Genomic DNA, 12,731 nt, shown 5'->3' on the forward strand with positions numbered 1-12,731 from the left:
TGAGGAGCGAGGCGGCCCTCAGGGCTGGCGGCCAGCTCACCTTGCAGCGACACTCTCCGTTTGTCTTGTTGCAATCAGCGTGGAAGCCTTGGTCCGGTCGGCAGGAGCACGGCCCGCAAGTGCTGTGCCCCCACCATCCCCGTGGGCATGGCTGGTCGATCCTGGGAAGGGACGTGCAGCATAATGGCTGCTGACTAGGGGGCTTAGGAGTGGATGATCTGTCTGAAGGGCTTGCTTGCGGCTGGGGGGCACGGAGCTCATGTTCCGAGCAAAAACGAGCGAGCAGCTTTGTGGCGCTATGTCAAGTCTCTTGTTATTCATCCATTCATTTATTCATCTATCCATCTACTTTATCCAATAAGCATTTATGTTTTCACCTACTGCGGGTCACACACCGGTTAGGGGAAGCTGGAGCTGATTACGCCGGGGGGGGGCAGACATCCCTGGGAGCAGCAGCTCCATGGGGAATTGGACCGTCAATAGAAGGGGGCGGGGCTTGCGCCTCCTGGGCTTAAATGGGAGCTGTCATTGGCTGCACTCTCACCTGGTCTCGCAGTACTGGCCAAAGTAGTTGCTGGGACAGTGACAGGCAAACCCACGGGCCGTGTCTGGTTTCCTCACGCATATCGACTGGTTCTCACATGGATTCAGAAAACAGACGTCTGTACAGCGATCACCATAGTAACCTGGTAGCAACAGAGACATTTGTGGCTGACAGGCAAACTCCATTTCCGTTTTATTAGCTGGTTATTCATTTCCAGGTCACAGTACACTGTCAAAAAACATTGTAATTGTACAATGCTTGAGGATACAATTATTTTCACTGGGGCTCTACCCTCAAGGGTCTGTCAGTTATACCCTTTAGGTATAGGTGAACGTATCTTTTAAGGTACGGAAATAAACTCTGAGGAACATGTTTGTACCATTGGGTACCATTCATGTTCTTTGTACCTTGGGGATCAGAACTTTCCAGGGCTGTACTCTGAACATGTGATTCGGAGCTGAGCTTAAAGGATAAGACATGTGATACTGGACCAGAATCACACATGTTTGGGCTGTTTGGGGATGCAGCGGGGGGGGGGGGGCGTGATATGGAATCTTAGCCTAACCCTACATGCTGAAGGGATTTATCAAGTTTTTCTGAATTGCAATATCTCCACATGGCCCAGCAGGGGGCGCACTGGTGAAGAAACTGAACTTGCTGCTAAGAAAAATTCCAGGAATGTTGTGATATTTAACAAACAAGTTAAAGCCCCGTTAAACACCCATCTGGCTATAAAATGTTGCCTTCTAAGTAATCACGTTAAAAAGCCCCCCTCCCTGCTACCCCCCTCACCTGGGCGGCAGGTACAGGTGTAGCCATCCCACTTGGTTTTGCAGTCGCTGTTGGCAGGACAGGGGTTGGAGTGGCAGGGGTCCGGAAGGTCACACCCACGCTGCGCGTTGAGCCGCCTGGCCCTGGAGAAGCTGAGACTCACAGCACTGGAGGGAGTCTCCCCCATACGCAGGCCCTGCGGACAACCGCATGCAGGCATGCAGTGAGGAGGAGGGCACACATGGCGAGGAGGAGCCCACACACGGTGAGGAGGTTACACACGGCGAGGAGGAGCCCATACACCATAAGGAGGAGGCCATACACGGCGGGGAGGTTACACACGGCGAGGAGGAGCCCACACACCATAAGGAGGAGGCCACACACCGCGAGGAGGAGCCCACACACGATAAGGAGGAGGACACACACGGCAAGGAGGTTACACAAAGCGAGGAGGAGCCCACACACAATAATGAATAGGCCACACGGCAAGGAGGTTACACATGACGAGGAGGAGCCCACACACCATAAGGAGGAGGCCACACACGGCGAGGAGGTTACACACGGTGAGAAGGAGCCCATACACCATAAGGAGGAGGCCATACACGGTGGGGAGGTTACACACGGCGAGGAGGAGCCCACACACCATAAGGAGGAGGCCACACATGGCGAGGAGGTTACACACAGCGAGGAGGAGTCCACACACCATAAGGAGGAGGCCACACATGGCGAGGAGGAGGCCACACACGGCAAGGAGGAGCCCACACACAATAAGGAATAGGCCACACACAGCAAGGAGGAGCCCACACACCATAAGGAGTAGGCCACACACGGCGAGGAAGTTACACACGGTGAGGAGGAGCCCACACACCATAAGGAGGAGGCCACACACGGCGAGGAAGAGCCCACACACGGTGAGGAGGAGTCCACACAACATAAGGAGGAGGCCACAAATGGCGAGGAGGTTACACACGGCGAGGAGGAGTCCACACTCCATAAGGAGGAGGCCACAAATGGCGAGGAGGTTACACACGGCGAGGAGGAGTCCACACTCCATAAGGAGGAGGCCACACACGATGATGATGTCATCTACCTGCAGGCAGCCGCGAAAACCGTGCTGCACCGTTCCATCGAGAGCTGGGACACCTCCCACACTCAGGGTCTTGAGCTTCAGGCCCCTCAGCTTGCTGTCCAGGTCCATGCTGGCCTGAAGGAGTTTACACAGATACAGACACACACATACGTTTGTCTTCATATCCATTCATTTCTATGGGCAGAACCTTAATCCCAACAATGACAACCTTAACCCCTACCCAAATTTTAATTAAAATTCCCCTTGTGGGGACTGAAAAAATATCCACACAATGGGAAAATAACAGGTTTGTATTACATTATAGGGACATTTGGTCCCCACAATGTAATTTATACATGGCCACACACACATACACACAGGCGTGCGCACATTTCACAGGGATACACACGCATACGCATATGCATACAGGCAAGTGCACAGACACACGTTTGTCTTTATAGTGCAAGTTCTGTGCTCTGCATTACGGCAAATCCTATTTTTGAAAAACTCACATGAGAACGGCACAAAGACCCTGGCATCTGCAGCCAGTTCTCTGGGAGAAACCATTATGGACACCAGTTGGTACAGCACCACTTATCCGGATTTGATCCAGTAGAACTCATGCCCAGATCCTGATCCACGCAGATCCGAGAAGCAGGATTTTTTCTTTTAATCGTGACATATAGGATGATTTTCACTTGTTTCTCAACATGACCTTTACAATCAGGAGTCTCTGGTCAAATGTCATCCATACGGCCACCAGGTGGCGACACTGACACGATGGCACTTAATAATAGGTCGAAACCTAACACTGATTAGTGCTATAACAATGCCGATCACAGATGGAAACAAGTACCCTCCATTCAGAAGCAGACAACAGCGCCATTTCTAGGTCAATCCCCAAACGGCCAAGAAGACAGGATATGATGTCATGGCTACTCCCATTCACATGGCACCCAGGACATCAGCGTGGCCTGAGAGGCCATCCCCCGACTCACCATGTTCAGCCCATAGTCGAGGGACATGATGGCCTGGTAGGGGGCAGCCGTGCCCCCCCCACGTATCTCCACCTGCAGGTGGTGCCACTCTCCATCGTCTGCCCTCCACGCGTCCAGGCAGGAAAGGAAGGAGTCCTCGCCTCTCTGCAGGACCACTGTCACATAGCCGTCCCGGAGCTGCCAGCAGAAGGGACAGACACATTCGTTTGACACACAGCGCTGCGGCGTGAAGCGCAATTCCTGTAACTGCATTACATCTGCAGCTTGGACCTGATCATTTGAGACGCCGTAGAGCGTAATCTGTGCTCAGCTTATTAAGCAGGAAAAACGCAGCTTAATAACAATGGCTGAGGGAAAAAAAAGCAGCAATGTTATCAAATTTGGGTTCCAATCAGGCTGTTCTTCACGCATGAAGTGTAGGTTAGCTTCGCCCACGGAGTACCACATACATGACGGCTAACAAGGTTCCCCAACCCAGAGTACATTTTCAAAATCCAGAATATATAGACAGTCTACAACAGCACAAACAGACAAAAAAAGGAGATTAGAAAAGAAACTTGGAACAGCATCAGGCTACATGAGGCGTCCCACTCGAGGACTTACTGAGAAGCCATAATCACGGCTCCCAACGCTGATTAAATCACACCATGTCAGCACAGAACGCTGAAAAGCCGGCCACTTTTAACTAGCTATTTGTAGCCGGAACTGGCTAATTTATGAGTTACCATAAATAACATCCCGGTTTTAATGATTACTTACATTTTGCAGTGCTGTACTACTAGCAGTGACAGTTACAGATTCTACATAATTTTTTAGGTTGCCCAGCGAGGTAAGTTGCTAAAACAGGCATATTCTGGTTGGGTGACTGTAAGGAACACCGGGCGATATCCTTCTGTTGGGGTTTAAAAATAATTTGGATATTTCCATCCACCCTTATAGCAAGCTGGATCGGGGGGTTAACGAGCAGCGTTTAACCTTCTCAGTAAATGTTCTTGTTGAGTGAAGAGCGGAGCTTGTTGTTGCAAACGTGTTTCTCTAATTGACACATCGAGGCTGTTTAGATTGGCGTTACACTCGAATTCTGAATACATCTCACCTCTAAAAAAGAAGTAAAATTTCTATTAATGCATTACCACACTTCTGTCTAAAAAGTCATTTAAACGTTATTCAGTTCACACAATACAGAAATTTGCAATTGTTCATTAGAAACAGAATGAAAGTCACTTTCTTTAGAAAAAAAAGGTAAAAAAGGAAAAATAATTAATGACTTGCCCTCGTTAACTGGTGACCTGGACTTGACCACTAATGACATGCTACTTGACTCAATAGACTGACTTTCTGGTTCTAAAAGCCAAATTCAGTCACTAATCACCTTACAGACTTCTTAACCCTTTTTAATGATATGAAGAAGGTTTTTATTGCTTGAAGAAATGTGAGAGATGGGAGAGAAACAGTTGAAGCATTATGAAGCACATGATGTCACACTGATGTCAGCACATGCGTAGATCAGCTTGGGGGGGGGGGGGGGGGCGCTGTTGCTCACATGCAGTGAGATGCTGTAGTGCTGTGCGGCCGCTGCCCAGAGCAAGGTGCCGCTGGCCTGCCTGCTGCGGAACATCATCTCTGCACACCAGGGCGCCGCGGCAACCGCCTCCAGGTTACTCCACTGCATCAGGCCGTTTCCCTGGAAACGCTGGGGACCGCCCATTTCTGCAACACAGGAGCAGAAGATGGGGGCTAATGAGGGTTTGGGAGCAGTTAACTGCTGAGTGGAGTGGAACAGCGTTTGGAGGGCGATGGAAAGTCCAAGCTGCAAATGAAGAAACACGATTCTGTTCCGTCAAGACATATAAGTCTGTGCAATCCTCCAACTCACATATATACCCCTAAAAGAGCGGCATGCAGACTGCGAAAGGCCACGCCCCCTCGGCATCACAAACGCCGGCGCCCATTGCAGATGGTGCGTCGGTAAAGCCATAAGCAGACAGCCTGGGGTGAGGGTACTGTTTCCCGCTCAGGCCTGAGACAATCCCCCAAAGGCCCTGTGTCAGACCCCGGTGATGATAATTCATGGTAATAAACAACCTGTGAGTGGCACTCCGAGATCAGTGGGGGGGGGGGGGTAAAATGGTCCAGAGAAAGCTCTGATTAAACATTGCTAAAAATACCGAGTCGACAGCTGGCACAAACGAAAATAAGGCAACCGGCCCCCTTTTCTCTACAAATCTGGAAAAGTAGGGGTAGGGGGGGCATGACTGCTTATAATGGAGTCGGCAGACTGAGAACTAGAAACTGCTTGTTCTACTGTGTGTGTAGCCCCCTGCCACTGGTATCACTGGTTCACTCCTGATAGCTCCCCCTCACACCCCCTCATCCACCCAAGACTCCCTCCCATGCCCCCCCCCCCACTCTCTGCCCGTCCTGACTGCCCTTTGCGGGGAAATGGGATTAATTATGCAAATGAAGTTCACGGGATTTCTGCAACTAAAGTATCCAAAGGAAGAAGCAGGGCTCAGGATCTCTCAGACAGTCCCCGTCACGGGTACTCTAAAGCTCCCAGCATGCCATGCGGCAAGAAGAAAAGCCCACAAGGCTCACATTCCTCCAAAGAGATCAATGCATTATGGGTATAAAATCACATCTGTCAGTCCCTCATTCCCAGCATAAAGTATAAAATGCTGTTTTCTGGTCCAATCACACTAACTTGGAGCCAATCGAGAAGCCAAACCCCCTTTATTTCAGCCACCAAAATGAGGCCTTTGTGTTTCGTGTTAAATAAATTCTGTCGCCGTGACGCCTTCCCCACTGCGCCGCTCCCGAAACAGACGGCTCACTAAGGCTTTCCAAGGCAGCAAAGGCATAGTGTTGTGTGGCTCTGTTCACCAGTACGTACCCGTGTATTACTCTGTGCATATACAAAGCTATGAGGACTTTAATGGTGCTATCACCACAAGGTAATCAATGACTACTAAAAACAGATTATTTTAATAACATTTCATTACTGTTCAAACTTTACTTTCATTTTAACCCATCTGGTATAACCGCTTATCTAATACAGAGTGACAGCGAGTTTGGAGCACAGGAGACGCTCCGAATGGCTGGTTTCTCCATCACAGGGCACACGGAGATGGAGACACGCAAAGTGAATACGCCGGGGGGATTCTGAGGGCAGGGTAGCTGCCCACCCCACCACCCTGATTTCTTGGCCATTAAAATTCCAGGCTCTTGGCCCCCAAGCCCGGAAATGACCAGCACCAAACGATGTGGAATCCTTTTGAAAGAAACAGCTGAATCAGTCCATCCCTCCACAACTAAAGAAGGTCTCGCACATTAGCCCCCCCCAGACCTAAACGGCGCAGGAGAGAAGTCCCTCTTCAAAGCCAGCCGTGCGTGAAACGGCACGAGGAACCACCAGCGGAACAGGAGCCTTCCAGCAATCTCCCCATTAGCGCCTGAGAGAACAGATTTGCCATCAGGCTGGCACAACGAGTTCTGAGGAACCGGCAGGGCTCTACTCAAAAGCACCAGCGTCTCCTCCGGCTGCTGCTGATCTTCCGACGCCTCGTCCAGCTGCTCAGAAGCAGATCTATACATAGCAGCAGGACTTCAGCCTCCCTGACAGGTCATCCCGCAAACCCGAGCTGGAGAGCGTGGCTGGCGCGGGACGGGGAAGCCTACCGTGGGCAATGGCAACAGCAGAACGAAGTGCGGAAAAAAACTCACAACCTTCTGTGGAGGGGCTTTGAACCAAACGATCAGAAGGTAAAGATCCACCTGCAGACCCGACTCGCTGGGTCAGAGTTAGACAAAAAACAAACAAATAACTGAGTGGTTTCAGAATACGGGACTATATCCAATTCAGCTACAAAGAAACACCACATCTCATGAAAAGAAGTCTTTCATTATTATCGCATATATAAGAAAAGAACTATTTGGTGTGCAGGTAAGACTGGCGAATGCAGGTGTTTGTCTCAGGTCTCCAGCAAACGACAGCAGCCGCCTGCCGTCTCTCTCTCTCTCTCGCTCGCCCCGACCTTCTTCCACACACCGGGAATGGAATGGATGCGTAAAGTTCCTCAATGTGTGTTTTATGCCAAATCGGGCTGCGCCAACCTGTTCGCAGCCCCCCCAAGAGCTGACAGCGCCCCCAACTGGCATCGTTTATTCAAATACAGCTGAATGTGCAGTGTGGCGTTTAAAAAAAATGTTACATAAACATCATATAAATGTATAATCCCCCCCTTCATCGCTGCCGTTCTTTTTAGCGATGACAGATGGCAGAAAAAAAACACACATCATAATTTTCCAGCCTATAGGGGGAATACGGCTGAAGCACAAACACAAAGCAACGGGAAATTCTGGCGAGTCGACGGGATGAATGACTTCACAGCATCTCACATTTACAGGCCTGCAGCTTCCACACAGCGACACCCCCCATGGTGAAACAGGAAAATAACTTCTGCCATTCTGGTTTTAACTAAAAAACGCCACACCGCTATATTCAGCCAGCTCATGCTTTGCTGTTACTCTCAATGCCAACAGTCTGGGCAAATGGTGATTCACTGGTGGGCAGTATTTATGTTTAGCTTCAGATTTCTGTGGCACAGTGAGGGAAGACAGTCAGGTATTATGCTTTTTTGAAGGTGGCAAAGTGTCACCTGGGCCCTAAGACAGCGCATCAGCCCAGCCACCTTCCATTATCCTGGACGGGGTCACGGGGGGTCACACACACACACACACACTTGGCATATATGTAAAACACACCAGCATTTCCTGCTTCTCAACTTAAATTGACTGCCTGGGGGCAGGACCATCATCTCTCACGAACCGCACAGTGATTTCCTCCTTTCATGCTTCCCTACAGCAGTGCCTGCAAAAAACTGTCGGGGGGGGAGGGGTGCATCAGGAGCCATATTTATGGGGGTGTCAGGGAACAAGGAGGAACTGATCAACCAACATGTCTGATAAGCTCACAGAGAACAAGGAGGAACTGATCAACCAACATGTCTGATAAGCTCACAGAGAACAAGGAGGAACTGATCAACCAGCATGTCTGATAAGCTCACAGAGAACAAGGAGGAACTGATCAACCAGCATGTCTGATAAGCTCACAGAGAACAAGGAGGAACTGATCAACCAGCATGTCTGATAAGCTCACAGAGAACAAGGAGGAACTGATCAACCAACATGTCTGATAAGCTCACAGAGAACAAGGAGGAACTGATCAACCAACATGTCTGATAAGCTCACAGAGAACAAGGAGGAACTGATCAACCAACATGTCTGATAAGCTCACAGAGAACAAGGAGGAACTGATCAACCAGCATGTCTGATAAGCTCACAGAGAACAAGGAGGAACTGATCAACCAACATGTCTGATAAGCTCACAGAGAACAAGGAGGAACTGATCAACCAGCATGTCTGATAAGCTCACAGAGAACAAGGAGGAACTGATCAACCAACATGTCTGATAAGCTCACAGAGAACAAGGAGGAACTGATCAACCAACATGTCTGATAAGCTCACAGAGAACAAGGAGGAACTGATCAACCAACATGTCTGATAAGCTCACAGAAGCGGCGTCTGCTGACCCGTTTGATAACCGATGCTGATGAATGTGGTGCCGGGAAGTTCTGCTCTGATGGCGACAGGGGTGGCCAGGTAGTTGCTAGGGCACAGGCACCCCTGGCCATCCCATAATGAGGCGCTGCTTCACCCCCCCACCCCCACCCCCGGCTCCTAAGACCAACCCCTACACTTCTTGGTTATCAGTCATTACTATGCAAACACCAAACTGTGAATCGGAACATTATTTCATCTCCATCTCATTGACATGACGATGAAGCCACCTTGGTTTAAAACTGATGAACAGGCTGATTAAGATCCAGCGGCTGTTCTGAAATGTCTGTTCTAGTGGCAGGGAGGCCAGCTTTGCTCAGCTGGCTGCCGTGAGATTTTCAATCCAGACACGTCTGCACACACATGCACACACATTTACATGCATGTCACAGTTCTGTTACATTGTAAATAGTCTGTAGGGTTTGCAAACTACCCCAACGCTTTTGATGTAGGTAATTGTAGGTTAATGGAATAATGGAATGATACATATTTGTGTGTTGGCAACCCTGTATTGGTATCATGGAAACTCTTACACTAACACATATGGCCTGGTGTGGTGATTCCGTGATTATAACCTTTTCCTCACATTTCCTGGGTTGGGGGCTTGAATCGTGTCCCTGTTGTGTGTGTGTGGAGCTTGTATATTGTTCCTGCGTTTGTGTCTCTTTCCTTGGTTTACTCCAGGTCCCTGCCACTGTCTCACAATGCATGTCTAGCTGAGCTGACTTGGCTAAATTATCCATAGTGTGTGTGATTCTTTTTGTGGGCAATGGACTGGCATATCAATCAGGGTGTTACCTGCCTCATTACCTGGCCCTGTACTGGGTAAGTGGTTATGGAAGATGGCATATGCTTAGACCGAAATGCCAATGCTGAGGTGTATAATCCCGCACGCTGACCAGGCCGCTGCGCTAAAGGTCACGGACGTCACAGCCAACAGTGGTGTTATTTACTCTAGGACTTACAAGAAAATCACACTGCCAGAAACTGCTGCAAATTACACCAATTATTCCCCAGGCGTGTGTGGATTTCCTCTGGGAGCTCTACAGTCCAAAAACATCAGGTTAATCGCATTGGTGTCCTGAGAATGAATGACACCCTGCTCAGCAACACCAGAGCCCCAGAGTTCACTATATCGTTCTTTCTGCCACCTCGGATTCAAGTGCCTGAGCTCTTACCTCTCTCGCAGTTCGGACCTCCAAACCCCAGGGGGCAGCGACACACAAAGGAGGCCCACTGATTCACACATGTGCCCCCGTTCAGACAGGGGTTTTTGCTGCAGAACTCCCTTTTTGAGGGGCACCCTGGAAATATCCAAGAGATTTTGAAATGGGTTACTGCCCCAAATTCATTCCCACAACATCCATTGAAACTTAATGAGGCTATGAGGTACCGTAAAGAATTTAAGCAGCACCGAGTGTCTTTATAACTTTATATACTATAAATAATAATAGTAATAATAGTAATTATGCACTAAATATAACATAGCAACACAATAAAATATAAACATTACAGGTCTGCACTAAATTATTACTGTATTCTAACTAGACAAATTAATAACTTTTTTAATTAAATGAATAGCAATAGCTTTAATTATGGGGAGATACTATTTCACTCAGATTAAGGGTAACGCTTTACACTAACTGCACCTTCATAATGCATTCATAATGCTTTCATAGAACATTCATAAGCAGCATGTATGAATACCTTAACATCCTAACATACCTTACAGCTGTAATGTACATTAATAACAAACATTATATAATAGTAACAAACATTAAAATGAAAATATCACCCAGCTACATGGAAACGTCCAGGACACAGATGCCCCTGATACACAGCCCTACACCGCTATTTCGCCCTCTGCACGGCCTATGACATACCTGGCACGGTACCATTGTTAGCGATGTAGCCGGCCATGTCCACGAGCTGCCGGTCAATCTGCAGGTCCTTCATGCAGCCCACAAACTGCCGGTTCCGGACAGGGAAGTCCTCCGGGAGTCTGGGTACACCCCCCAGGAGCAGGGGCCCTGTCAGGTCCAGGGACCTGGGAGGGGGATAGCATACAGAGGACTGAAGACATGTGTGACAGAGGACTAAAGATGTGCATCACTGTTAAAAGTTGCACAGAGGACTGAAGATGTGCATCACTGTTAAAAAATGCACAGAGGACTGAAGATGTGCATCACTGTTAAAAAGCGCAGAGGACTGAAGACGCGCATCACTGTTAAAAAATGCAGAGGACTGAAGACGTGCATCACTGTTAAAAAATGCAGAGGACTGAAGACGTGCATCACTGTTAAAAAGTGCAGAGGACTGAAGACGTGCATCACTGTTAAAAAATGCACAGAGGACTGAAGACGTGCATCACTGTTAAAAAATGCACAGAGGACTGAAGATGTGCATCACTGTTAAAAGTTGCACAGAGGACTGAAGATGTGCATCACTGTTAAAAAGTGCACAGAGGACTGAAGACGTGCATCACTGTTAAAAGTTGCACAGAGGACTGAAGATGTGCATCACTGTTAAAAAGTGCAGAGGACTTAAGGTGTCCATTACTGTTGAAAAGTGCACAGAGGACTGAAGACGTGCATCACTGTTAAAAAGTGAGGACTGAAGACGTGCATCACTGTTAAAAGTTGCACAGAGGACTGAAGATGTGCATCACTGTTAAAAAATGCACAGAGGACTGAAGATGTGCATCACTGTTAAAAGTTGCACAGAGGACTGAAGATGTGCATCACTGTTAAAAAATGCACAGAGGACTGAAGACGTGCATCACTGTTAAAAGTTGCACAGAGGACTGAAGATGTGCATCACTGTTAAAAAGTGCAGAGGACTTAAGGTGTCCATTACTGTTGAAAAGTGCACAGAGGACTGAAGACGTGCATCACTGTTAAAAAGTGAGGACTGAAGACGTGCATCACTGTTAAAAGTTGCACAGAGGACTGAAGATGTGCATCACTGTTAAAAAATGCAGAGAACTGAAGACGTGCATCACTGTTAAAAAGTGCAGAGGACTGAAGACGTGCATCACTGTTAAAAAGTGCAGAGGACTGAAGACGTGCATCACTGTTAAAAAGTGCACAGAGGACTGAAGACGTGCATCACTGTTAAAAGTTGCACAGAGGACTGAAGATGTGCATCACTGTTAAAAAGTGCAGAGGACTTAAGGTGTCCATTACTGTTGAAAAGTGCACAGAGGACTGAAGACGTGCATCACTGTTAAAAAGTGAGGACTGAAGACGTGCATCACTGTTAAAAGTTGCACAGAGGACTGAAGATGTGCATCACTGTTAAAAAATGCACAGAGGACTGAAGATGTGCATCACTGTTAAAAGTTGCACAGAGGACTGAAGATGTGCATCACTGTTAAAAAATGCACAGAGGACTGAAGACGTGCATCACTGTTAAAAGTTGCACAGAGGACTGAAGATGTGCATCACTGTTAAAAAGTGCAGAGGACTTAAGGTGTCCATTACTGTTGAAAAGTGCACAGAGGACTGAAGACGTGCATCACTGTTAAAAAGTGAGGACTGAAGACGTGCATCACTGTTAAAAGTTGCACAGAGGACTGAAGATGTGCATCACTGTTAAAAAATGCAGAGGACTGAAGACGTGCATCACTGTTAAAAAGTGCAGAGGACTGAAGACGTGCATCACTGTTAAAAAGTGCAGAGGACTGAAGACGTGCATCACTGTTAAAAAATGCACAGAGGACTGAAGACGT

General features: G+C 48.2%; 1 protein-coding gene across 2 annotated transcripts in view; it reads right to left on the reverse strand.

Annotated features, from left to right (window-relative positions):
• Positions 1 to 12,731, reverse strand: part of celsr2 (cadherin, EGF LAG seven-pass G-type receptor 2) — a 75,971-nt gene that overhangs the window by 16,580 nt on the left and 46,660 nt on the right. For both annotated transcript variants that reach the window (XM_072715050.1, XM_072715049.1), the window contains exons 7-14: positions 10,885 to 11,048; positions 10,180 to 10,305; positions 4,926 to 5,092; positions 3,383 to 3,559; positions 2,406 to 2,519; positions 1,337 to 1,511; positions 545 to 686; positions 41 to 161 (exon numbers count right to left, since the gene is read on the reverse strand). In XM_072715050.1, coding sequence (XP_072571151.1) covers positions 41 to 161; positions 545 to 686; positions 1,337 to 1,511; positions 2,406 to 2,519; positions 3,383 to 3,559; positions 4,926 to 5,092; positions 10,180 to 10,305; positions 10,885 to 11,048 — 1,186 coding nt within the window. The remainder of the gene's footprint in view (positions 1 to 40; positions 162 to 544; positions 687 to 1,336; positions 1,512 to 2,405; positions 2,520 to 3,382; positions 3,560 to 4,925; positions 5,093 to 10,179; positions 10,306 to 10,884; positions 11,049 to 12,731) is intronic.

The sequence above is a fragment of the Paramormyrops kingsleyae genome, chromosome 8 (assembly GCF_048594095.1).
Source record: "Paramormyrops kingsleyae isolate MSU_618 chromosome 8, PKINGS_0.4, whole genome shotgun sequence".
In the NCBI taxonomy this organism is placed as follows: domain Eukaryota; kingdom Metazoa; phylum Chordata; class Actinopteri; order Osteoglossiformes; family Mormyridae; genus Paramormyrops; species Paramormyrops kingsleyae.